Source organism: Rhinopithecus roxellana, chromosome 1 (genome assembly GCF_007565055.1).
Source record: "Rhinopithecus roxellana isolate Shanxi Qingling chromosome 1, ASM756505v1, whole genome shotgun sequence".
In the NCBI taxonomy this organism is placed as follows: Eukaryota; Metazoa; Chordata; class Mammalia; order Primates; family Cercopithecidae; genus Rhinopithecus; species Rhinopithecus roxellana.
The window spans coordinates 160,720,954-160,747,948 of NC_044549.1; the positions used below are offsets into that span (position 1 = coordinate 160,720,954).

Consider the following 26,995-nt stretch of genomic DNA (forward strand, 5'->3'; position numbering starts at 1 on the left):
TTCCTATTGCTTGTTATTATCAACTTTGTCAAAGATCAGATAGTTGTAGATGTGCAGCTTTATTTCTAGGTTTTCTATTCTGTTCCATTGGTCTATGTGTCTGTTTTTGTACCAGTACCACACTGTTTTGGTTACTGTAGCCTTGTAGTACTGTTTGAAGCAGGGTAGTATGATGCCTCCAGCTTTGTTTTAAAAGCACTATCTCATTTAATTTTCATAATCACCCAGAGCACTAGGTTCCATTTTCATCTCTTTTTTTTTTCTTTTTTATTTTTGAGATGAAGTCTTGCTTGTTGCCCAGGCTGGAGTGCAGTGGTGCAATTTTGGCTCATTGCAACCTTTGCCTCCTGCGTTCAAGTGATTCTCCTGCCTCAGCCTCCCAAGTAGCTGGGATTACAGATGTGCACCACCATGTCCAGCTAATTTTTGTATTTTTTGTAGAGATGGGGTTTCACTGTGTTGGCCAGGCTGTTCTCGAACTCCTGACCTCAAGTGATCTGCCTGCCTCAGCCTCCCAAAGCTGGGATTACAGGTATGAGCCACTACTCCTGGTCACAATCTTGAGCAACAAGAACAAACCTGGAAGCATCACACTACCTGATTTCAAAATATACTGCAAAACTATAGTAATTAAAACAGCATGGTATTGGCATAAAACAGATACGTAGATCAATGGAACATAATATAAAGCCCAGATATAGATCCATGTATTTATGCTCAATTAATCTGCAACAAAGGTGCCAAGATCACACAATGGGAAAAGGACAGTCTCTTCAATAAATTGTGTCGGGAAAAGTGAATGTTTGCAGGCAGAAGAATGAGATTGGACCTTTACAGCACACACAGAAATCAACTAAAAGTGGATTAAAGACTTAAAATATAAAACCAAAAACTGCAAAATTAGTAAGAAGAAATAGGGAAAAAGCTTATTCACATTGGTCTGGACAATGATTTTTTTGGGTATGACCCCAAAACCACAGGCAACAAAAGCAAAAATAGACAAATGGGATTGCATCAAACTAAAAAGCTTCTGCCCAGCAAAGGAAATCACCGACAGAGTTGAACAGAACCTATAGCATGGGAGAAAATATTTGCAAACCACACATCTGATAAGAGTTAATATCTAAGATATATAAGTAACTCAAGTAGCTCAACAGCAAGAAAACAAATAACCCAATCAGGCCGGGCGCGGTGGCTCAAGCCTGTAATCCCAGCACTTTGGGAGGCCGAGACGGGCGGATCACAAGGTCAGGAGATCGAGACCACCCTGGCTAATACGGTGAAACCCCCGTCTCTACTAAAGAATACAAAAAACTAGCCGGGCGACGAGGTGGGCGCCTGTAGTCCCAGCTACTTGGGAGGCTGAGGCAGGAGAATGGCGTGAACCCGGGAGGCGGAGCTTGCAGTGAGCTGAGATCCGGCCACCGCACTCCAGCCTGGGCGACAGAGCCAGACTCCGTCTCAAAAAAAAAAAAAAAAAAAAACAAATAACCCAATCAAAAAATAAGCAAAGAGGCCAGGCATGGTGGCTCATGCCTGTAATCTCAGCATTTTGGGAGGCTGAGGTGGGTGGATCACCTGAGGTCAGGAGTTCGAGACCAACCTGACCAACATGGTAAAACCCTGTTTCTACTAAACATACAAAATTAGCGGGCGTGGTGGCACATGCCTGTAATCCTAGCTACTGGGGAGGCTGAGGCAGGAGAATCGTTTGAACCCAGGAGGTGGAGATTACAGTGAGCCGAGATTGTACCATTGCACTCTAGCCTGGGCAACAAGAGCGAAACTACATCTTAAAAAAAAACAGCAAAGAGCCAGGTGCAGTGGTGTATACCTGTAGGCCCTCCTATTTAGGAAGCTGAGGTGAGAGGACTGCTTGAGTCCAGGAGTTTGAGGCAGACCCAGGCAACATAGCGAGACCTCATCTCTAAAACAATAAAAATAAAAAATTTAACGGGCAAAGGACCCAAATAGATATACCTCAAAAGAAGACATATAAATGGCCAATAGGTGTATGAAAAAATGTTCAACATTGGCCGGGCACGGTGGTTCACGCCTGTAGTCCCAGCATTTTGGGAGGCCAAGGCAGGTGGATCATGAGGTCAAGAGATTGAGACCATCCTGGCCAACATGGTGAAACCCCGTCTCTACCAAAAATACAAAAATTAGCTGGGCATGGTGGCTCATGCCTGTAGTCCCAGCTACTTGGGAAGCTGATGCAGGAGAATTGCTTGAACCCGAGAGGCGGAGGTTACAGTTAGCTGAGACTGTGCCACTGCAGTCCAGCCTGGTGAGGCGAGTGAGACTCCATATTAAAAAAAAAAAAGAAAGAAAAATACATCACCACTCATCAGGGAAATGCAAGTCAAAAGCACAATAAGATATCACCTCACACTTGTTAAAATGGCTATGATCAAAGAGACAAAAGATAACAAAGATGGGAACCCTTGTATACTGTTGGAGGGATTATGAATTGGTGGAGCTGTTATGGAAAACAGTTATGGTGGTTCCTTGAAAAATTAAAAATAGAACCACAAGCTGGGCGTGGTGGCTCATATCTGTAATCCCAGCATTTTGGGAGGCCAAGGCACAAGGATTGCTTGAGTCCAGGAGTTTGAGACCAGCCTGGGAATCATAGTGAGACCCTATCTCCACAAAAAATAAAAAATTAGCAGGGCGTGGCGGCCGCACCTATACTCCTAGCTCCTTGGGAGGCTGAAGTTACAGAGTGAGACCCTGTCTCAAAAAAAACAAAAGAACTACCATATGATCCAGCAATCCCATTTCTGGCTGTATCTCCATAGAAAACGAAATCAGTATGTTGAAGCGGTATGTGTACTTCCATGTTCATTGCAGCATTATTCACAATAGCCAAGATATGAAATCAACCTATGTGTCTGTGGAAGGATAAATGCATTTTTAAAATGTGGTATATCCAGAGAATGGAATACCATGGAACCTCAAAAAGGAAGGAAATGTGGTCATTTGGGACATGGATGAAGTTGGAGGACATGCTAAGTGCAATAAGCTATAATAAGTGAAATAAGCCATTATGCTAAGTAAAAATAAAAAGACAAATATTGCATGGTGTCACTTATATGTGGAATCTTAAAAAGCTGAACTCATAGAAGCAGAATGTAGAATGATAGCGGCCAGGGACTGGTGGGTGGAGGAAATGGGGAGATACTGGTCAGTTATTATTATACAGCTGTTTTAGTCATGCAAAATGAATAAGTTCTGGAGATCTAATATACGGCAATTACAGTTAATAATACTGTATTGTATAGTTGAAATTTGCTAAGAGAGTAGTTTTTTTTTTTCTGGGGGGGTGGAAGGTGAACTGAGTCTCGCTCTGTCACCAAGCTGGAATGCAGTGGCACAATCTCGGCTCACTGCAACCTCCACCTCCTCTGGTTCAAGTGATCCTCCTGCCTCAGCCTCCTGAGTACCTGGGACTACAGGCATATGCCACCACGCCCAGCTAATTTTTTGTATTATTAGTAGAGATAGGGTTTCACCATGTTGGCCTGGATGGTCTCGATCTCTTGACCTTGTGATCTGCCCACCTCAGCCTCCGAAACTGTTGGGATTACAGGCATGAGCCACTGCGCCCAGCTGAGAGTAGATCTTAAATGTTCTCACACATGCACAAAAAGCAAAAAGTTAACTATGTGAAGTGTTTAATATGTTAATTAGCTTGATGTGGTAATTATCTCTTTTTTGTGGGGGGGGACAGGGTCTCGCTTTGTCACACAGATTGAAATGTAGTGGTGCAAACCCTGCTCACTGCAGCCTCAACCTCCCAGGCTCCACCAATCCTCCTGCTTCAGCCTCCCAAGTAGCTGGGACTACAGGTGCATGCCACCACACTCAGCTAATTTTTTTTTTTTTTTTGAGATGGAGTATCGCTCTGTCCCCCAGGCTAGAGTGCAGTGGCGTGATCTCTGCTCACCGCCAGCTCTGCCTCCTGGGTTCACCCCATTCTCCTGCATCAGCCTCTTGAGTAGCTGGGACTGCAGGGGCCACCACCATGCCCAGCTGATTTTTTGTATTTTTAGTAGAGACGGGGTTTCATCGTGTTAGCCGGGATGGTCTCAATCTCCTGACCTCGTGATCTGCCCTCCTCGACCTCCCAAAGCTCAGCTAATTTTTGTATTTTTTTTAGAAACAGGATTTCATTTCACTGTATTGCCAAGGCTGGTCTTAAACTCCCAGGCTGAAGCAATCCACCCGCCTCACCCTCCCAAAGTGCTGGTATTACAGGCATGAGCCACCGTGACCAGCCGATGTGGCAATTATCTTACAATGTGTAGGCATAACAAAATGTTATGTTGTTAGCCAGGCATGGTGGTGTACACCTGTACTCCCAGCTACTCCAGGGAGGTGGAGGCTGCAATGAGCTATGATGGTGCCACTGTACACCGGGTTGGGCAACAGAGGGACACCTTATCTCTTTTCTTTTTTTTTTTTTCTTTTTGAGACAGAGTCTCCCTGTCGCCCAGGCTGGAGTGCAGTGGGCACTTGGCTCACTGCAGCCTCCATGTCCCGAATTCAAGCAATTCTCCTCTCTCAGCCTCCCGAGTAGCTGGTACTACAGGCATGTGCCACCACACTCAGCTAATTTTTGTATTTTTAGTAGAGATGTGGTTTTGCCACGTTGGCCAGGCTGGTCTTGAACTGCTGACCTCAAGTGATCTGCCCGTCTCAGCCTCCCAAAGTGCTGGGATTACAGGCACAAGCCACCAATTGTCTGTATTATTCACAATATGACTTTTTTTTTTTTTTTTTTTTTTCTGAGACGGAGTCTTGCTCTGTTGCCCAGGCTGGAGTGCAGTGGCGCAATCTTGGCTCACTGCAAGCTCCACCTTCCGGGTTCAAGCGATTCTCCTGCCTCAGCCTCCTGAGTAGCTGAGACCACAGTCACCTGCCACCATGCCCGGCTAATTTTTTGTATTTTAGTAGAGATGGAGTTTCACCACGTTGCCCAGGCTGGTCGCAAACTCCTGAGCTGGCAATCCGCCTGCCAAAGTGCTGGGATTACAGGCATGGGCCACTGTCCCCGGCCATGACTTTTTTTTTGAGACGGAGTCTCACTCTGTTGCCCATGCTAGAGTGCAGTGGTGCTATCTTGGCTCACTGCAACCTCCGCCTCCCAGGTTCAAGCAATTCTCCCGCCTTAGCCCCCAGAGTAATTGGGACTATAGGCATGCACCACAATGCCTGGCTAATTTTTGTATTTTTAGTAGAGATGGAGTTTCACCATGTTAGCCAGGATAGTCTCGAACTCCTGACCTCAGGTGATCTCCCTAGGCCTGGCATTACAGGCGTGAGCCACTGTGCCTGGCTTGTTTTCGTTTTATTCTTTGAGGTATTGTCTTGCTCTGTTGCCCAGGCTGGAGTGCAGTGGCACAATCACATTTCACTGCAGCCTCAACCTCCCAGGCTCAAGTGATCCTCCCGCCTCAGCCTCCTGCTAGTAATATACTATTGGCATGTGCCACCACACCTGGCTAATATGTTTGTTTTTCTGTTGGGACGGAGACTTGCCATGTTGCCCAGGCTAGTCTCAACCTCCTGGCCTCAAGAGATTCTCCTGCCTTGGCCTCCCAAAGTGCTGAGATTACAGGTGTAAGACATTGTGCCCTCATATACACTTTATTTATCGATTACACCTCAGTAACCCTTGAAAAAAGTTTTAATTTAAAAATAAATAAGTTGGGTGTGGTGGCTCATGCTTGTATCCCAGCACTTTGGGAGGCCAAGGTGGATGAATCAGGCCAGGAGTTCACAACCAGCATGGCCAGCATGGCAAAATTCGTCTCTATTAAAAATACAAAAATTACTTGGGCATGGTGGTGCACGCCTGTAATCCCAGTGACTTGGGAAGCTGAGGTATGAGAATCTCTTAAGCCTGGGAGGCAGAAGTTGCTGTGAGCTGAGATCATGTCATTGCACTCCAGCCCAGATGATGGAGCAAGACTGTCTCAAAAAAAGAAAAAAAGGCTGGGCGTGGTGTCCCATGCCTATAATCCTGGCACTTTGAGAGGCCAAGGCAGGTGGATCACCTGAGGTCAGGAGTTTGAGACCAGCCTGGCCAACGTGGTGAAACCCTGTCTCTACTAAAAATACAAAAAATTAGCCGGGCACGGTGGCTCACGCCTGTAATCCCAGAACTTTGGGAGGCCGAGACGGGCGGATCACAAGGTCAGGAGATCGAGACCATCCTGGCTAACACGGTGAAACCCGGTCTCTACTAAAAACTACAAAAAACTAGCCGGGCGAGGTGGCGGCGCCTGTAGTCCCAGCTACCCGGGAGGCTGAGGCAGGAGAATGGCGTGAACCCGGGAGGAGGAGCTTGCAGTGAGCTGAGATCTGGCCACAGCACTCCAGCCTGGATGACAGAGCGAGACTCTGTCTCAAACAAAAACAAAAACAAAAACAAAAACAAAAACAAAAACAAAAACAAAAAACAAAAAATTAGCTGGGCATGGTGGCGAGCACCTGCAGTCCCAGCTACTACTTAGGAGGCTGAGGCAGGAGAATGGCATGAACCCGGGAGGTGGAGGCTGCAGTGAGCTGAGATGGCGCCACTGCACTCCAGCATGGGAAATAGAGCGAGACTCTGTCTCAAAATAAAAAAAGAAAAAAGAAAAAAAGACGTCTTCCCTCATTTTTTTTTTTTTTTTTTTTTTTTTTTGAGATGGAGTCTCGCTCTGTCGCCCAGGCTGGAGTGCAGTGGCCGGTTCTCAGCTCACTGCAAGCTCCGCCTCCCGGGTTCACGCCATTCTCCTGCCTCAGCCTCCCGAGTAGCTGGGACTACAGGCGCCGGCCACCTCGCCCGGCTAGTTTTTTGTATTTTTTAGTAGAGACGGGGTTTCACCGTGTTAGCCAGGATGGTCTCGATCTCCTGAGCTCGTGATCCGCCCGTCTCGGCCTCCCAAAGTGCTGGGATTACAGGTATGAGCTACTGTGCCTGGCCAATGAAGCTATTTTTTTAAAAAAAGCTGGGAGTGGCCGGACACTGTCGCTCAAGCCTGTAATCCCAGCACTTTGGGAGGCTGAGGGTGGATCAGGAGGTCAGAGGTTTGAGACCAGCCTGGCCAACGTGGTGAAACCCCTTATCTACAAAAAATTAAAAAATTAGCGCCGGGCGCGGTGGCTCAAGCCTGTAATCCCAGCACTTTGGGAGGCCGAGACGGGCGGATCACGAGGTCAGGAGATCGAGACCATCCTGGCTAATATGGTGAAACCCCGTCTCTACTAAAAAATACAAAAAACTAGCCGGGCGACGAGGCGGGCGCCTGTAGTCCCAGCTACTCGGGAGGCTGAGACAGGAGAATGGCTTGAACCCGGGAGGCGGAGCTTGCAGTGAGCTGAGAGCCGGCCACTGCACTCCAGCCTGGGTGGCAGAGCAAGACTCCGTCTCAAAAAAAAAAAAAAAAAAAAAGAAAAAAAAAAAAAAAAAAAGAAAAAAAAAAAAATTAGCTGGGTGTGGTGATGTGTGCCTGTAATCCCAGCTACTCGGGAGGCTGAGGCAGGAGAATCACTTGAATTTGGGAGGCGGAGGTTGCAGTAAACCTCGACTGTGCCATTGTACTCCATCCAGCCTGGGCAACAGAGCAAGACCTGTCTAAAAAAAAGAAGAAGAGCTGGGAGTAACAGATGTCCCAATTATTTATTCCTGTGCTGCAGCAAATGACCCCAAAATATAGTGGCTTAAAGCAACAGTCATACCATTATGTTTCACAATTTTGTGGATCAGGAATTCAGACAGGCTTGGCTGGGTGGGATGTTCAAGGATGGAGGTTTCAAGATGGCTTCACTCTTACACTTACCACCTTGGCAGGGACAGCTGGAAGGCTGGGCTCCAGTGGGTCCCTGTCCTTCGTGGAGATTCTGAGCCTCTTCATGTGGTCTCTCTAGAAGGAAGATCAGACTTCTTACATCATGGCTCAGGCTATGAGAGACCAAGGTGGAAGCTGCCAATTATCTTAAAGGTTAGGCCTGGACCTGACATAGCATTACTTCTGCCATGCTTTATTAATCAAAGTAGTCATGTTCTGGGAGGAGGGAAAAGGCTGAGTTGGAACTGCCAGGCAGAGCTATGATGGCACAAGTGCACTCCAGCCTGGACAACACAGTGAGACCCTGTCTCTAATAATAATAATAATAATAATAATAATAATAATAATAATGCAAAATAAAAAAGGAAGCCATAATGGGTCCTAAGCAGTTGAGTCTGGGTGTATGATGGTTGTAGGTGGGCCTTGTGTGGAAGAGTGATGGAAATAATACTGAGTTGGGCACGGTGGCTCACGCCTGTAATCCCAGCACTTTGGGAGGCCAAAGCGGTTTAATCACCTGAGGTCAGGAGTTTGAGACCTGCCTGGCCAACATGGTGAAACCTCGTCTCTACTAAAAATAAAAAAATTAGCTGGTATGGTGGTGCATGCCTGTAATCTCAGCTATTCGGGAGGTTGAGGCAGGAGTATCACTTGAACCCGGGAGGTAGAGGTTGTAGCGAGCCAAGATCGCGCCACTGTACTCCAGCCTGGTGACAGAGCAGACTCTCTCAAAAAAAAAAAAAAATTTTAATTTAATTTAAAAACAAACAAAAAAAGGAAGCAATGCTGGACAGGGAGTTATGAGACTAGAGAGGTCCTTGGCTGCCAGGTTAAGCACCTGAGTTGCCTTTTCTAGGTAAGAGGGTAGTCCTTGAATTCTACAGCAGGTGAAGTCAAGGAATGAGTGAAAGACAGGATTAGGCCAAACAAGGATGAATAAATGGCATAAAAATTTTCAGCTACAAAATCAGGCAGCATTTGGAGTAAGAAGCTGGTCAGGCTTAACAGCATATATTGATTTATATATCTTTTTATTTTTCTGCTTTATTTATTTATTTATTTATTTATTTATTTATTTATTTATTTATTTGAGATAAGGTCTCGCCCTGTAATTCAGTCTGGGGTGCAGTGGCACGATCTCGGTTCACTGCAACTTCCACCTCCCGGGTTCAAGCGATTCTCCTACCTCAGCCTCCCAAGTATCTGGGATTACAGGCGTGTGCCACCACGTCCGGCTAATTTTTGTATTTTTATTTATTTTATTTTATTTTATTTTTTTGAGACGGAGTCTTGCTCTGCCGCCCAGGCTGGAGTGCAGTGGCCGACTCTCAGCTCACTGCAAGCTCCGCCTCCCGGGTTCAAGCCATTCTCCTGTCTCAGCCTCCCGAGTAGCTGGGACTACAGGCGCCCGCCTCGTCGCCCGGCTAGTTTTTTTTTTTGTATTTTTTAGTAGAGACGGGGTTTCACCATATTAGCCAGGATGGTCTCGATCTCCTGACCTCGTGATCCGCCCGTCTCGGCCTCCCAAAGTGCTGGGATTACAGGCTTGAGCCACCGCGCCCGGCCAATTTTTGTATTTTTAGTAGAGACAGGGTTTCACCATGTTGGCCAGGCTGGTCTCGAACTCCTGACCTCAGGTGATCTGCCTGCCTTGGTGAGCCACCATGCCCAGCTCGGATAATTTTTCGTATTTTTTGTAGAGATGGGTTTTCCTCATGTTGCCCAGGCTGGTCTCGAACTACTGGGCCCAAGCAATCTCCCTCCTCGGCCTCTCAAAGTGCTGGAATCACAGGCATGAGCCACCACGCCCAGCCTATATTTTAAAAAAACTTTCATTGTTCTTACCCTTATTATGAAAGACACAAATTTCATTTTCAAAAATCCAGAATGACAGTTTAGCTTTAAAATGGTTGGCAGCAGGTAGCCACTTTGGGGTCTTGAGCTGGGAATGACAGGAGACAAGACTGCAACTTTTTTTTTTTTTTTTTTTTTTTTAGACGGAGTTTCGCTCTGTCGCCCAGGCTGGAGTGCAGTGGCCGGATCTCAGCTCACTGCAAGCTCCGCCTCCCGGGTTTACGCCATTCTCCTGCCTCAGCCTCCTGAGTAGCTGGGACTACAGGCGCCCGCCACCTCGCCCGGCTAGTTTTTTGTATTTTTTTAGTAGAGACGGGGTTTCACCGTGTTGGCCAGGATGGTCTCGATCTCCTGACCTCGTGATCCGCCCTTCTCGGCCTCCCAAAGTGCTGGGATTACAGGCTTGAGCCACCGCGCCCGGCCAAGACTGCAACTTTCATTGATGGAGGAGAAGGAGGATGTGGTTTGTTGTGTGAGATGCTGAGGTCCAGGGGAGGGTAGTGATTAGACAATGACAAAATTAAGGGTCGGCAGGCAATTTGTAAACCACTCTGCTGAATACCAATTATTATACTTTTTTTTTTCTTTTTTTCCCCCCTTTTTGTGGAGAACAAGGTCTCACTATATTACCCAGGTAGGTCTCAAACTCCTGGGCTCAAGCTATCCTCCCGCTTCTGCCTCCATGAGAGTGGGGATTACAGGCGTGAACCACTGCACACAGTGAATACCAATGATTAAAAAACAGTGAACATGGGGCCTGGCGCCGTGGCTCACGTCTGTAATCTCAGCATTTTGAGAGGCTGAGGTGGGTGAATCATGAGGCAGGAGTTCAAGACCAGCCTGGCCAGCATGGTGAAATCCCATCTCCACTAAAAATACAAACAAACTAGCTGGGCATGGTGACATGCTCCTGTAGTCCTAGCCACTTGGGAGGCTAAGGCAGAATTGCTTGAACCTGGGAGGCAGAGGTTGCAGTGAGCAAAAATTGTGCCACTGCACTCTAGCCTGGTGACAGAAGGAGACTCCATCTCAAAAAAAAAAAAAAAAAAAAAAAACAACAACAAAAAGCAAGGCCGGGCGCGGTGGCTCAAGCCTGTAATCCCAGCACTTTGGGAGGCCGAGACGGGCGGATCACGAGCTCAGGAGATCGAGACCATCCTGGCTAACACGGTGAAATCCCGTCTCTACTAAAAATACAAAAAAAAAAAAAAACTAGCCGGGCGAGGTGGCGGGCGCCTGTAGTCCCAGCTACTCGGGAGGCTGAGGCAGGAGAATGGCGTAAACCCGGGAGGCGGAGCTTGCAGTGAGCTGAGATCTGGCCACTGCACTCCAGCCCGGGTGACAGAGCGAGACTCTGCCTCAAAAAAAAAAAAAAACAAAAAAAAAAACAAAAAAAAAAAAAGAAAAAACAAAAAGCAGTGAACATTTATTGAGCACTTACACATGCTTGGTATTATACTAAACACTGTACATTTAGTAACCCATTTAACCCTGATAGTCAGGTACCTGTATCATTCCCATTATATGGATTAAAAATTTGAGGCACCAGGCCGGGCGCGGTGGCTCACGCCTGTAATCCCAGCACTTTGGGGAGCCGAGACGGGCGGATCACAAGGTCAGGAGATCGAGACCATCCTGGCTAACACGGTGAAACCCCGTCTCTACTAAAAAATACAAAAAACTAGCCGGGCGAGGTGGCGGGCGCCTGTAGTCCCAGCTACTCGGGAGGCTGAGGCAGGAGAATGGCGTGAACCCGGGAGGCGGAGCTTGCAGTGAGCTGAGATCTGGCCACTGCAGTCCAGCCCAGGCAACAGAGCGAGACTCTGTCTCAAAAAAAAAAAAAAAAAAAATTTGAGGCACCATAGGGTTAGGTAACTTGTCCAAAGCTCCAGTTAAGCGTGGTGGAGCTCTCAAGTCTGTAGTCCCAGCACTTTGGGTGGCTGAGGCAGGAGGATTGCTTGAGGCCAGGAGTTTGAGACCAGCCTGGGCAATACAGTAAGACCTTGTCTCTAAAAAAAAAAAAAAGAGTAGTAGAGATAATAAGGGTAAGAACAATTAAAGTTTTTTTAAAAACTTTTTAGTTTAGCTGAGTTCTGTAGTTAACCACCAAAGCTAGATATTTACTTTTACCTTTTATATGTGCAATTCGGATTTCTCTTTTCTAATTTATAAAGTTCTAGGTGACCAGAGCTTCCATGATATCATCTGACATGTTGCTGTTCTGGACTCAGGTTTGTTGAAAGCAGCTGACATACTCTGTTAATGATTCCAAGGCCAGAGTCAGGCTGGAGTGAAGAGTTGGCCCGGTGTGTAAGAACTCCATCCCCCCTTAACTGGCAGGATGCAGGCAATGATTCAGTAGGTTAGGCTGGTCACCTCCCCCATCCCCTCACCCCCTGCCATCGTTCAAAATAGTAATTATGATGTAATGTTGGTTTAATGTTTAAAAAAATACTCTGATGATTTATGGACTTAAAAGTTATCTAAATGCACCCTGAGGATGATGGTGAAAGGTGCAATTTTGACATCAAAACAAGCGGGTGCATGGAATATTTAATTAAAGGATCAGATGAAGAAAGCAGATGCAAAGTCGCTTAGATAGAAATGTGGCCTAACCCCCTACCCCAAGGTCTGAGAGTGGCAGAAGCTAGTGTCACCTTTGAATACAAAACATGGCTACAGACGAATTCAAGAAAGAGTGAGAATGTATTGCTTATATAATTTTAGGGCTTTTTTTTCCTGAGGCGGGGTCTTGCTCTGTTACCCAGGTTGGAGTGCAGTGGCACAATCTCAGCTCACTGCAACCTCTGGGTCCCGGGTTCAAGGAATTCACCTGCCTCAGCCTCCCAAATAGCTGGGATTACAGGCGCCTGCCTCCACACCCGGCTAATTTTTTGTATTTTTGGTTTCTTTTAAAAAATGATTATTAAAATACAAGATGATTTAAGGATTCTTGAAGGCATATAGACTCCCTTTCAAATGTAAACGAGTGGAGGAAAAACTGGAAGCCTGCACTCCTCCTCCTTTGCTAACAAAGGGTGTTTATTAGCTAGGATGGCAATGAAAAATTTAATACAATGTAGTTTATAGCAGTGGACCGTGTCTTTGGCTCCTCATCTGGATGTGTAGCTCTGGCTTCTCATGGATAAGCTATAGAAAGCCTTATTAGATTCAAATACTGTCACTGTGCCATATTAAAAAAAATCATAGCTATGAGCTGTATTTCTTATACAAGTGGGGTTAAATTAGTTGATTTAAAGATTTCCCTCTTTCCTACTGGTACTAAAAAATTGTTAAACAAAATTAGGAATGTGCTAATTTAACAATTTACACTACAGGGCTGCTGCCTGGCAATGTGCTATCAATTCAAGAAAAGAAAGAAAGCAAGCTACTTCATGATGAGAAATCAAACCTCACCCCCTCTTCTCTCTTTTCTTCCTTTTTTTTTTTTTTTTTTTCCTCTGAGCAATGGTCCCCAGGAAACAAACCCACAAACCGCTGTCAAGTTTGATTCCTCTTTCTGGAGTTACAGCCTTCCTGCTCCTCCGTGATGGCTCAGCGGACACACCACCTCTGCTACTCGTTTTCAAAATACATGTTGAGTCTTAGGACCAGGATCAGGAGGACGATTGAGGTTTTTTTCCTTGTCATCTTTTCTTTTTCTTTCTTTCTTTTTTTTGGTGGTGGGTGGGGCCAAGCTAAGAGGGAGACAGCAGGTCTGCACCATCCCTCCTCTGACCCTCTGGGGCCATCTTCCTTCTGGCAATTCTCTTCCCCCATCTGTTTTCCTCTTGTTTTTGTTTTTTAAAAGAGAAGGAAAAACAATCAAAGAAAGGAAAAGAAACGAAACAAAACAAAATTACATGAAACATCTCTATGGCAAGGCCAGTATGGTAGAAAATTATGGTTAAAAAATTATAGGAGTGCATTGATTCATGTGAGCATTCCATGTTTCCACACAGGTCTAAAATTATGGAAGAAATACATTGCTTAGGCAATAGATGGAGGCATGAGAAGCTTCCTCTTTAATTTTTTAATTATACAAAGTTTGCTTCTTCGTTTGGCAAAGGAGGGGCTCTGTTTTGGTTTTATTTGATCAGTAATTTTTCACTCCTTACACATTTCAGTAAATGTTCACTGATCTTCGCTTTGCTCCAGGTGCTGAGGAGGGAGCTCTGGGGGCAGCTGGTGGGGCTGCCAGGCTCTTCCTCAGCCTGGGAAATGCTCCCATCACAGGACAGCACCCTGGCCCCTGAGATGGCTTCATCCTTTTGGAGAGGTACTTCTGCAGCTTCCTAGGGCCTTCAGCACGTGTCTAGCTCGGTTGATTTAAGGGCTCTTTCCAGGGTGATCATCCCATGGATTCCAATGAGCAAAACCAGAGGAGCTGGGGAGGTCCACGTAGTGTATTTTAAAATGTCTCCTTCTTTATGATCCAGTCATAGTTATGAAGGTTGGACACCGAGGTGTTTTTTTAAATTGCTTATCGAAGTATAAACAGTGAAATTGTGCACAGATCTCAAATGGCATTTATAAGTTTTGACAAATGTACACACATGGCAATCTATTTTTATTTCACTACCCCAGAAGGTTCCTTCATGCCCTTTCCCCGTCAATACCTCCTCATCCCCAAGGGTACTTTTCCACTCCCCATAGCTTAGCTCTGTCTGTTCTAGAATTTCCTGGAAATGGAATCACGCAGTATGAACTCTTTTGTGTTTGGGTTCTTTCTCACAACACGATGTTTTTGAGAGTCATCAGGTTGTTGCCTGTACCAGGTTAAATAGGGTATCACTAACAGCGAGATAGTGTTAAGAAGGGGACAATTTTTACCCCGTTGGCCTCCAGGCCAGATACTACCTAAATCCTGGTAAGTGGCCCTCCTTGCCCTTCCCAGTGAGTCTCTCTCCAGGGCCATGCAAGTTTCTCTCCCAGAACCGCTCAGGCGGCCTCGGGCACCACCCAGATGGCTGCGGGGCCATCACCAGGTCGCCTCCCCAGAACAGCTGCCCCCTGCTTCCCCCCAGTCCCATTAAAACTCAAAAGGGAACTCTGGCCCCTCTGCCGATCAGAATTCAGATTCGCTTAATTCCACGCATCCAACTGCACACAACCGTGTGATGTTTTGGTGATCACAGATATGCAGAGTCCTTTAAAAAACGTAAAAAGAAAAAAAGAAAAGGTGGGTAAAAACCGAGATCTCCAAGGCAGTGGATATTAGTCTCGGTTGAGCCAGGGATTCAGAATGAAATCTTTTCTTTTTTAAATAAACGGAAGAGTCGTTCTCTGCTCCTCGCTCAGAAGGTTTCAAAGGTCGTCACACTGAAGCCCGGGGGCGTTCATCTCCCCAGCGGCCGGGAGAAGGGAGGAGGTTGGAGGGAGGAGGGAGGGAGCACACAAAAGCGGGCCGTGCTGAGAGGGCTAATGTTTCCTGTTTGCCTGGAGCCCCCTCCCCTGCCTCCCCTCCCCCAGCCCCCTCCCAGCACTCGGGCGGAAGTGAGTTTGCTCCTTTGGAGATTAAAAGGATTCCGAATTCCGATCAGTCCCAATAACCGGCGTACTGAAGAGAAGAGGAGGAGGAGGAGAAGGAGTAGGAAGAGGCGGCAAAGCAGAGAAAGAGGGGGCGCGCGCGCGCGCACGCAACCCGAATTGGGGGAGTTGTGCAAAGCCCCAGGAGGCCGGGGCACGGCGGGAGCAAAGCCCGGTAGGCGCAGCGCGGCCGAGGCCACCCGCGTCCGGATCGGCGATTCGTTTCAGAAAGAAGATGACGCGGGCGCGAGCCGGCGGCGTTGGCCACGCGGCTCCCGAGCTCGCCGCGCGGGGCTGTTGCCGGTTCCACTGATTCCAGCGCGCCTGAGAGAAGCCTCCATCCCCGAGGCTCGGGATCGGAGGGGGGACCAAGGCGAGGGCGAAATGGCCCAATGACAAAGGAAATGTGATCCCCCTTCGCTGCCAAGGTTTCAGAGAGGACGGACGTGAGGAGGAGGAGGGGCGCAGGGCGCGCGCGGAGCTCGGATAGCATTGCACGACGGCCCGCGCGGAGCGGGTACATCTAATATCTTCCTGCCGATGAATAATTCAGGGCGGCCCGCGGGGACCTGCGGCCCCGCGCGCTAAGCTGAAGGGGAAGGAGCGTGCGGGAAGCGCCCAGGCCAGGCAGGCGGGGGCACGAGGGCTCCGGGCCGCGTGGGGCGCGCGTGCGTGTTAAGCGCGGGCAGCCGCGGCCCGGCTGGGCAGGCGCGCGGGAGACTCGAGGCGCGTGGGACGCGCGTGCGTACTGCACGCGTGCGGCCGCAGCTGGGCCACCACGAGCTGCAGCTGCTGCGGGGCCCACCGCCCTGCAGACGAGGCCGCGCCTGGCGGTGCGTAAGCCCCAAGCGCAGCACGCCGGGCCACCCAGGAGCCCCTAGCCGCCGCGTCATGCGGCGGGGCGGCCGGCGTCGCGCGGGGAGACACCGGCTTGGCGACGCGCCGCTCCCGCCTTTACTAGTTTGGGGCGCCTTCCCCTCTCAAGAACAGACTAGATTCATTTAAAGAAAAGCAACGCACCAAATACTCGTGGAACCAAATTCTGCTCTCGCCAGGACTGGGACTGGGACTGCACAACGAACTCTCCTTTTGGGAACTCCTTTCGGCTACCGCGAGGCGAAGCCCCAGCTGCTCCGGGGAGTCTTCCGACCTCCCTGCCCCCGCTCGCCCCTCGCCGGTTGGCGCTTGTTCCGGTCTTCTCTCTTCGGAAGGCACGCGGCCCCCAAGTTATCCAGAGGAATCTGTGTTGCCGCTGGATAGTGGCATTTAATGCCTGCAGTGTCGGGGGTGGCAGCGCTCGGGCCGGACGTGGCGAAGCCAAGCGGGCAGCGCTGCTCTGGTGCCGGCTCCCGGATTGCAGGCCTCATCGATGCATTTTTCTGAGTGAGTCGGTGGCTCCCCCACCCACCTCGTCCGCTCTCTCCTCCTCCTCCTCTTCCTCTCTGGTCTCCTCCCTCCTCCGGGCTAGGTTGCAAATGGCTTCGTTCCCCGAGACCGATTTCCAGATCTGCTTGCTGTGCAAGGAGATGTGCGGCTCGCCGGCGCCGCTCTCCTCCAACTCGTCCGCGTCGTCGTCGTCCTCGCAGACGTCCACGTCGTCGGGGGGCGGCGGCGGGGGCCCTGGGGCGGCGGCGCGCCGCCTACACGTCTTACCCTGCCTGCACGCCTTCTGCCGCCCCTGCCTCGAGGCGCACCGGCTGCCGGCGGCGGGCGGCGGCGCGCCTGGAGAGCCGCTCAAGCTGCGCTGCCCGGTGTGCGACCAGAAAGTAGTACTAACAGAGGCGGGGGGCATGGACGCGCTGCCTTCGTCCGCCTTCCTGCTCAGCAACCTGCTTGACGCGGTGGTGGCCACTGCCGACGAGCCGCCGCCCAAGAACGGGCGCGCCGGCGCTCCGGCGGGCGCCGGCGGCCACAGCAACCACCGGCACCACGGTCACCACGCGCACCCGCGCGCGTCCGCCTCCGCACCGCCACTCCCGCAGGCACCGCAGCCGCCCGCGGCTTCCCGCTCGGCACCCGGCGGCCCGGCCGCTTCCCCGTCGGCGTTGCTGCTGCGCCGGCCTCACGGCTGCAGCTCGTGCGATGAGGGCAACGCAGCTTCCTCGCGCTGCCTCGACTGCCAGGAGCACCTGTGCGACAACTGCGTCCGAGCGCACCAGCGCGTGCGCCTCACCAAGGACCACTACATCGAGCGCGGCCCGCCGGGTCCCGGTGCCGCGGCAGCGGCGCAGCAGCTGGGGCTCGGGCCTCCCTTTCCCGGCCCGCCCTTCTCCATCCTCTCAGTGTTTCCCGAGCGCCTCGGTTTCTGCCAGCACCACGACGACGAGGTGAGTGCGTGGGGCGTGTGTTTGTGTTCACCAGATAACTGCGTGTGTGCTCAACAGGGATCTCCCGGCCGGTCCCATAGCGAGGGGAGGAGGCCTTCTCCGGATTTGCTTTGTATTTCCTTTAGCTACGTGGCAGTCCTCGCTACCAAAGTAGATCATGACCTGGGAAGTCTGTGGAAGTGGATTCTGTGTAAGTGTCGCGAGGGGTCCCGAAATATCCCATAGCGTGGGATCCTCCCTTTTCCGATTTTAGTTTGTGTGTGGCAAAACGCGGCAATCGTCTTCAGTTAGGCATGAGTTGGGAAAACAGAGGTGTGTTTGTGTAGACGTGGCCCTCCTGGCGCGGCCACCCCAGAGGCCTCCCAACGTGATGAGAAGGCGCTCCTTTATTTTCAGATTTTTGTTTGGAAAAGTCATAGGTTGTTGCCTTTAAAATAGGGCGTGAGCCCGTAAGAGATGGTTGTGTGGTGGTTGTGTGGGTGAGTGCGTGGAGTTGGTGTGCCTCCGTAGACCTGGTTTCCACGTGCGCACTTGTGAGGGGAAGACTGGTTTTTTTGTTGCTGGGACAGCATGGTAGTCCTTGCCTCCTTATGCTGGGTAAGAGTGGGAGAGTCTGTGGATCTTTGAGGGCCAAAGGCCCCCGTCTTAAGCCCTTCTCTCTCCGCGGCTGCTTCCTATATTGTTTGAAATGCGTGTTCTGGCCCCTGAACTCTCCTAGCGTGAAATCGCCGTTCGTAGGCCCACGGCTCCACCCCGAGATAGAAGCAGAATAAGGGGACGACGTTACCTTCACCCGCCTGAGTCTCTTGGGCCGCGCCCGCCTGCCCGGACTCCAAGCCCTACAGGAACCGGTTTCCCTGGTTAGGAGGTATCCACCCGGCTCAACCAGGGCCTCGACTTCCTTAGAAAAGACCAAGGCAGCCGTACGCTGCTGGAACGCCGGAGTGCGAAGGGTCTTAAGGCTACATCGCAACCCTCGAGCTTGATTTCGCCTTTTGGGCCGTCGAGTAAACTTTTGCTTATTTTTCACACCGTGTGAACCCTTTCTCCTTTCCTTTGGTATTACGCGAGTATCTTCTACTCCCCCGAACCCAATAAAGTCGGGCCAAAAGTCTTGAGAAGTGGGCTCTGCCGGAGGGGGGTCAGTAACTTGGGCGATCTACCTGTAGACCGGTGAGAGAGGGTGTGGGTGAAAGTCTTGATAGGGTAAGCTGGAGACTGCAGAGGCTTTAAAAAACCATAGTGGGGGTCATGGCCTGTGTGAGCTGGAGAGTGGGTACCGAGCACCGCAAAGGTGAGCCCAGCGCTGCTACCTTTTCCACTCCTAACCTGTTATTTGGGGAGGAGGGCGGAGCCATTGCCTGATGGCCTTTAGCTGGCTTCTCCTGTTGGGAAAAAGTTGAAATTCTAATCTACTTGTTGTGGGCATCTCCTTTTAAAGAGTTTCTTCTAGGTAAGAAGCTAGGGGGCAGTTTTCATTTTTAAACTTTGAATGGACTCCTAGTTTTAACATATTATGGGTTCATGTTCTGTAAGCACTTTTAGAAAAATGAATGATTGAGGTAAAATACCGATCCAAATCCCAGGAACAGAAAAATGGAGCCAGTTCACTTGCAGATTGGGATCAAATGCAGGGCGAGCAGAATGGGGTTGAATCCAGGAGTTTCCCTCCTTGAGAGGTGCTTTTAGTTTAAATGTCAGTTTATATTTCTAGTTAAAGATCCACCTATATTTTTATTTAGACTGAAACAGTAGATGCTCAGTGTTGGCAGACTTGTAAAAGATTTATTCACTTTTAAAATTAGAAAACCCTTCAAACTGCATTGGGGAGTGTGAATTGAGAAGTGAGGCTCTCCACTCACCCTGGGTGGGAGGTACTCCGAAGCGCTTCAGATTCACTTTTTAGCATGTGCAGTGTCAGGTTGAAGTAACTAATACTTAACATAAAATTTGCACAGTTTTGAGCAAGATTCTACTTGCTCTCTTTAGCTTTTCATTAAAAACGTTTTGGAAATTAATTGTTTGGCCCTTTTATTCATTCCTGGATTTAGAACGACAGAAATTTGAGATTAAAGGTGACAAACCAGTGTTCTGAGTAGAAGACAAGTGTTTAGGAGAGAAAGCACTGCCAGGTAGTGAGGTTCATAAACGGTTCCACCCACAGCTTAAATAATTCCTTTTCTTTGAAGGACGTGATCACGTTAACAGTTTGAGAGTATTGTTCCTTTAAAAAGACATCCCTCTGGCTGGGAAGGAGCTTCAGGACATTTACATTTGGAGGATGATAGGCCCATATCTTGACTGTGGTATACTGAATGCCTAAATCCACTTATTTAATGTGTATACTGTCTACCTCAATTTTTAAGACGAGCTCCTTAACTGAGTTACTTCCCTTGTCAACAGGCTCCATTAAATAATTCACAGCAGCACCTTTTCCTTATAGTGACTAAGGCCACCTGACCTTGGGAAGGAGGCCCAAACACCCTACCCCAGCCTGCAGGGTCTCTCGCCCAAGGAGACTTTCTTCCATAAGCGTCCCCTTGGAAATGTCTCCTTAGGATTGGCAAGTGAGGTGTTGGCTTTGAGCAATTGGTTTTAAGCCGTAGTGATGATAACCTGGAAATCTTTGGGTTTTTCAACGAAATTATGAGACTTGCTTGCTGCTACTCTCTTTGGCTTATTTCAACAGCATAGTTGGGGCTTTTCACTAGTTCTGTGCCTCCAGAGTCCGAAAGACCTACAGGCTCCGTGGCCCAGCCAGCATCCGGGCGGGGAATCCGAGGCCGCTGTCCCCGGAACAGCTGGCCTCGGGCCCGCTGCGTGCCGCGGGTCCCGGGAGAGGCGGGCGCAGGCAGAGTCGCCACGGGCCTGTGCTGCCGCCCGGCTAGCCCGGAGCCTGCCTCGGCTCTGGGGACGTGGCCTGGCCTGGCCGGCGGCTGCTCTTCTCCCTGCAGGCACTCGCTGGGGTGTTCACGGCCCCTCTGGTCATGGAGAAGGGTCTTCGCTTGAGTTTTGGAGGAAGAGTTTCACAACTAGGGAGTTGTGAGCGCTGCTCCGGTTGCTCACAAGTGGCCTTTTAGCATTGTTTTGCTTTTGGCACATAGGACATGAGCCCTTTGCAGCCTTGGAGGCGACACCAGGAGCAGAAATCCTGGGTGTGTTCTGTGCCTAAGCTGAGCGTCAGGATTCTGTGAATGGCGGGAAGTTGAGCAAGGTTTGAACCCAGGAAAGCTTCTGTCACTAGTGGTGAGGGGCAGTGCGGGTGACATTGTTGCCACCTGGAAAACATTGTAGCCCACCCCACCCGAGGATGACAATGTTGTTCCCAGTTAGGCGGGTCCCAGGGTGGAATTTTCTGGAGTCTGTGGTTGGAAAAAGGGGTGCAGGTGTTGGTAGTATCCATGTGGTCCCTGTGTTGGGTTTTAAAATGCCACCTGAAGATAAAAGTTCTAGAATTCCAACCTGATTTGACCCTGAACATTGAGCACTCCCTGGGACTGTCTCCTGGCAGGAAACTTAAAGTGCCTTCAGACTCTTGGAACAAGGTTTGCTGCCTAAAATAATTGGTGGTTGTGTGAATTTCTGTTTTGTATATTGCAAGTCACCATAAATGGGACTGTACCTGTATTCAGCACCAGTGTATATTATTCTCCTTTCCCAAAGTCTTAAGTTTTTTCCAGCCTGCATGTACTCAGTGTATGCATGCTTATTTTTAAATTATATGCATGTTCTTGCTTAAATTATAAAATCCATACCAAAATATTTTTAAAAGCATAATACAAATTTCCCACTTAGACTGTCCTATCTTTTTTTTCTTTAGAAGTGAGCAGATGTAACTAAGTTGGTGAAATTTATGATAAACTTTGAGAATTTCTAGCTGAAATTGAGATTTAAATTGGAATCTGATTGATTCATATTAATTTCAACAGCTTTTTTTTTTTTTTTTTTTTTTTAAGTAAGGACAAGGAGAGAAAGTGAATAGAAATGGGTATTCTATATTTCTGTTACCTGCCTTCAACCTGCTCTACACTACTGGGTGAATATGTCTTTTGAGTGCAGACATCTCACCTACTGGCTGGAAAACCAAACTTTACGTGCCTTGGAAATAGTTACAGAGTTTGCTGCTTTGAATCCAGTTCAGCACGTAGACATTTGGAAGCCTATTGAATTCAGAGAATGCTTGATAAAAATATATAGGAGGGAAATGTTCATTATTGATATGTTAATTGTTTAGCCTTTGTGGGTTTAAGCTATTTCCACTAAAGTGCATAGGAATGGATTTTTCAACATGGACCTTCAGGAAGTGGGGGCCATGGCTAGTTTGGCAAGCCTGTACTGATGAGGTTGCCTTGAAGGCACAACGTGTCATGAACTGTGCTAGTAATATGGAGGCTGTTGTGGTATCAGCACTGTCTGGGAAACCTTTTGTGATTATTTGTTCAGTTTCCTTCCTTTGAAAAGATAAACTACAGTGATTTGGGGATTGCATAGATTTGATACAAGATTTTAATTTCCAATTCTAGGAATATACATTTTGGAAAACAAGATATTTGGGAACAAAACGGGCACTTTTTCTAGACTGCCAGGTCTTCATTTGACAATAGTATTTGTTCTTTATCATTGACATTGTTTTCTTTTTTCTTTTTTTTTTTGAGATGGAGTCTCACTCTGTCACCCAGGCTGGAGTGCAGTGGCGCCATCTCGGCTCACTGCAAGCTCCGCCTCCCGGGTTTATGCCATTCTACTGTCTCAGCCTCCCAAGTAGCTGGGAGTACAGGCGCCTGTCACCAGGCACAGCTCATTTTTTTGTATTTTTAGTAGAGACGGGGTTTCACCGTGTTAGCCAGGATGGTCTCCATCTCCTGATCTCGTGATCCGACCGCCTCGGCCTCGCAAAGTACTGGGATTACAGGCGGGAGCCACGGCGCCCGGCCAACATTGTTTTCAAAGTGAAATAGGTGTACTTGAAATGGGGAAACCCAGGAGGCGGAGGTTGCGGTGAGCCAAGGGGTGGCCATGTTGGCTAGGCTGGTCTTGAGCTCGTGACTTCAAGATGCTCTGCCTGCCTCGACCTACCAAAGTGCTGGGATTCAGGTGTGAGCCACTGTGCCTGGCCGTTAGTTATTTTCTAGAAGGATCTCAGGAGGTTAAAATGTGTAGTTTCTCAAGTACTACTTAATATGTTTGTAACTTTCTTCTCACATGTAAAATTATGAGCATAATTGGACTTTTTGTCTTTTTACTGAAAAAAATAACTAATAATCGTGCATGTAGAGTAAGGGAGTTAGCTCTTGTGGAAGCTGTCAGTGAGGTGAAATGGCTAAAATGTTTTTTGAAGTGGTTTGCCAGGGTAAAATGTGTTTGTAAGTTTTTCTGGTTCAAGAGGAATTTTCATTAATTCTGTAGGTCTAAAATTTAACCCCCTCCGAGTTATTTCTGGTGCTAAAAGTCACATGGTTTGCCATTTCTCCATCCGGTTCTCCACACAGGGCAAGGTTTATTTTGTCTGTATTCATTCTTAGCAAATAAAGGACCATTTCAGTGTCAGTTTTGACACTTAGGCAAAAGGGTGAGATGAATTCTATGCTATGCAGGCAGTTTCAAAATACTGCTTCCCCCGTTCTCCCACTCCCACCCATAAAACTAATAAAGGTTAAAGGCCTGGCTCACTAAGGCTGTTTTTGCTATCTCTGCCATTTTGGAAGAGAGCAAGAGAAAGATAATGATAAAGAATTACATTTGCCTTAAGGGAGCAAGATGCCACCCATTGAAGCCTACTCTGTTACTGCTTTTCTTCTTGACCTTTCATGCATTGTGGCTTGCAAGAGTAAGCTTGATCCATCTTTCCTCTAAAGCTGATGTGACCTCCTACTTGTTCAATACTAAATTATTCCCCTCCTTTTGAGGTTTTGTCTGTACTCACAAACTGAGTTGGCTGAAACCAGATTGACTGTTTTGATTGACAAGACTCTGACTTGTCAACGTAAAAAGTGGGAGGAGTAGGGGCCTAGTGGTGTCCCTTTACATTTGAAACTGTTTGACTTAAACTGTATTCCAAAGTAAATCTTTGCCTCTCCCATGCCATTTCTTGCCTTCCTCATGGTGTAGATAAATGCAGTTTGCTTACAACTGGCTTTGAAGGTAGAATGAAATGAAATGGGGGACAATCCCACTCAACTGCCATCCAGGGCGGGTGCGGTGGCTTATGCCTGTAATCCCAGCACTTTGGGAGGCCGACGTGGGCAGATCACATAAGGCCTGGAGTGGGAGACCAGCCTGACTAATATGGTGAAACCCCTTTGCTACTAAAATTACAAAAATTAACCGGGCGAATCCCAGCTAGTGAGGCTGAGGCAGGAAAATCACTTGAATCTGGGAGGCGGAGGTTGCAGTGAGCCAGGATTGTGCCACTGCACTCCAGTCTGGGCAATAGAACAAGGCTATGTCTCAAAAACAAAAACGAACTCCCATCCAAACCTGAGTTTTAGAGATACTCCTATTAGACTTAGGCTAATAGTGTTTTTGGTCATCCTTACTGTAGATTTTCTAATCCTAGATGGTTCCTAACCTGAACTTTAATTCCCATCAGGTGAGTTCTGGTTATTTTTTTTTTGAGAGGGAGTCTTGCTCTGTCACCCAGGCTGGAGTGTAGTGGCACTACATTGGTAAGGCTGGGCTCAAACTCCTGACTTCAAGTGATCCACCCAGCTTGGCCTCCCAAAGTGCTGGGATTACAGGTGTGAGCCACCACACCCGGCCAGGTGAGTTTGTTTGTTTTTTTGAGACTCTTTTGCCAGACTGGAGCGCAGTGGCCTGATCTCTGCTCAGTTCACTGCAAGCTCCGCCTCCCGAGTTTACGCCATTCTCCTGCCTCAGTCTCCTGAGTAGCTGGGACTACAGGCGCCTGCCCAGCTGATTTTTTTGTAATTTTTTTTAGTAGAGACGGGGTTTCACCGAGTTAGCCAGGATGGTTAGCAATGTTGGTCAGGATGGTCTCAATCTCTTGACTTCGTGATCCGCCCATCTTGGCCTCCCAAAGTGCTGAAATTACAGGCGTGAGCCACCGCACCGGGCCGTGAGTTTGCTTTTAATGAAGCTGTAGTTAAATTACCAGTTGGCACAAAAAATTAGCAGCCAGTTGTATTTCACTCAAAAACAATTTTCCACATAGAAGTAGTAGTCTTTAGCAATAAAAATATTGTTTTCAGTAATTATGTTAGCATATTGAAGTTGTGATTATTGGGAATGAGGTCCTTTGTCATGAAGGGTGGGGGGATAATTTTTTTTTTTTTTTTTTTGAGGCAGAGTCTCGCTCTGTCGCCCAGGCTGGAGTGCAGTGGCGGGACCTCAGCTCACTGCAAGCTCCGCCTCCCGGGTTTACGCCATTCTCCTGCCTCAGCCTCCCGAGTAGCTGGGACTACAGGCGCCCGCCACCTCGCCCGGCTAGTTTTTGTATTTTTAGTAGAGACGGGGTTTCACCGTGTTAGCCAGGATGGTCTTGATCTCCTGACCTCGTGATTCGCCCACCTTGGCCTCCCAAAGTGCTGAGATTACAGGCTTGAGCCACCGCGCCCGGCCATAATTTTTTTTTTTTTGAGGTGGAGTCTCATTCTGTTGCCCAGGCTGGAGTGTAATGGTCTGATCTCGGCTCATTGCACTTTCTGCCTCCTGGGTTCAAGCGATTCTCCTGTCTCAGTCTCATAAGTAGATGGGTTTACAGGCATGCACCACCATGCCTGGCTAATTTTGTATTTGTCATAGGGACAGGGTTTCGCCATATTGGCCAGGCTGGTCTCCAATGATTGCCCGCCTCAGCCTCCCAAAGTGCTGGGATTATAGGCGTGAGCCACCACGCCTTGCAAGGGGGCATAATTCTTGATTGTGATCATTTATATGAGCTTCTGCAGAATAGCACGTTTTGTCAACATTAATAGGTTTTAAATAGAGCGGTGGGCACAAAAAAGAATAAAGTGGATGCAGATCAGTTGTGTAGACTGAGGACATACCCTTCTGGCTCTGACACCCTGTGAATTCCACGGGCCCTTGAATGGACTTTGGAGCCTGAGTGGTCAGTCAGGTCAGGTGCCCCTGAGAATGAGAGCCTTTGTAAACATCTGTTGGCTGCTGCATCCTATAGCTGTTGCTTCTGGAAGGTTTGGCCAGCCATTTTGTTCTTGTCCTAACCTTTTGCAGTTAAAATGTTTTTCTTGAAATGCCAGTGGATTTGGGGAAGTCGTTTCATACTCTTTTGAGACTGATTGGGATAATTACTAAAAGGGTGTTATATAAAAAAATCTGCACTTAAGTTTTGCTGCTGAGTATAGATTTGATGACTACTTAGGCACTGGTGTTTTAAAAATGAGAATTGTGAATGAGTGGCTCAGCAGCCATTATTACCATGTGTGGGGCACTTAAAGGAAGTCAGGAGTTTAGATCGTGTATCTCCACATTTTGGTCTGTGCCCTCTGAGATCAATGTCAAAGGGAGACATTTCTGTTACTTAGGATTATCAATAGATTTGTACTGAAAATGCTTCCAGAAATGTTGTAGATAAGCATTGAGCAGGAGAGTAGAAAGTTTAGGGTAATAGTTGGAAAAAAGTAAGATTCCTGATAGGCAGTCTTAATCAAGTGTCCATTTAATTATTTGGCTTTGCTTGAGTGCTCTGGTTCTAGGTTAGATTCTGCTTTGCCTCAGTTTTTGCATCTGTAAAATGAGGGTAACTCTTTGCGGTGTTGGAAGGATTAGAGCTGACATATAGTCTTATAGCACAGTGCCCTACAATTGAAGGCAATTGGAAACTTTTTTTTTTTTTGAGGTGGACTCTTGCTTTGTCACCCAGGCTGGAGTGCAGTGGTGCAATCACAACTTCCTGCTGTCTCAGCCTTCCCGGCTCAAGTGATCCTCCCACCTTAAGAGAAGGTGCATGCCACGAAGCCTGGCTAATTAAAAAAAATTCTTTTTGTAGAGACTGGATTGTACCATGTTGCCCAGGCTTGTCTCCGACTCCTGGGCTCAAGCCACCCTCCTGCCTGTCCTCCCAAAGTGCTGGGATTATAGGCATCAACCACCTCACCTGGCCCCTGTTTACATTTTATATGATGTGTTTGAAAACCGCTAATTTTTCTTTTTAATTTTTTTGTAGAGACGGGGTTCTCACTTTGTTGCCAGGCTGGTCTTGAACTCTTGGCCTCAAGTGATAGTGATCCTTCTACTTCAGTCTCCTAGAGTACTGGGGTTACAAGCATGAGTCACTGCCCTCCACTAGAAAACACTAATTTTTTTTTTTTTTTTGACACAGACTCTCACTCTGTCACTCAGGCTGGAGTGCCAGTGGTGTGATCTCAGCTCACTGCAACCTCTGCTTCCCGGGTTCAAGCGATTCTTCTGCCTCAGCCTTCTGAGTAGCTAGAACTACAGGCATGCACCACCATGCCTGGC

At 48.2% G+C, this 26,995-nt stretch overlaps 2 protein-coding genes across 2 annotated transcripts in view; one reads left to right on the top strand and one right to left on the bottom strand.

The window, feature by feature from the left end:
• Positions 1–15,237: 15,237 nt before the first annotated feature.
• On the bottom strand, positions 15,238–15,750 carry LOC104655070. The gene has a single exon (XM_010354454.2). It carries the CDS (start codon positions 15,748–15,750, stop codon positions 15,238–15,240), a length of 513 nt encoding a protein of 170 aa, XP_010352756.1.
• Positions 15,751–16,628: 878 nt separating this feature from the next.
• The window catches only part of TRIM71 (tripartite motif containing 71), an 82,326-nt gene continuing 71,959 nt past the window's right edge, over positions 16,629–26,995 (top strand). Inside the window, exon 1 of the mRNA XM_030938635.1 lies at positions 16,629–17,554. Within this exon, the coding sequence (XP_030794495.1) occupies positions 16,703–17,554 (852 nt within the window). The 5' untranslated portion in view covers positions 16,629–16,702. The remainder of the gene's footprint in view (positions 17,555–26,995) is intronic.

Bases quoted from the DNA above. Each gene is read 5' to 3' on its own strand.
- LOC104655070 (XM_010354454.2), bottom strand. From the start codon at position 15,750: ATGTACCCGCTCCGCGCGGGCCGTCGTGCAATGCTATCCGAGCTCCGC.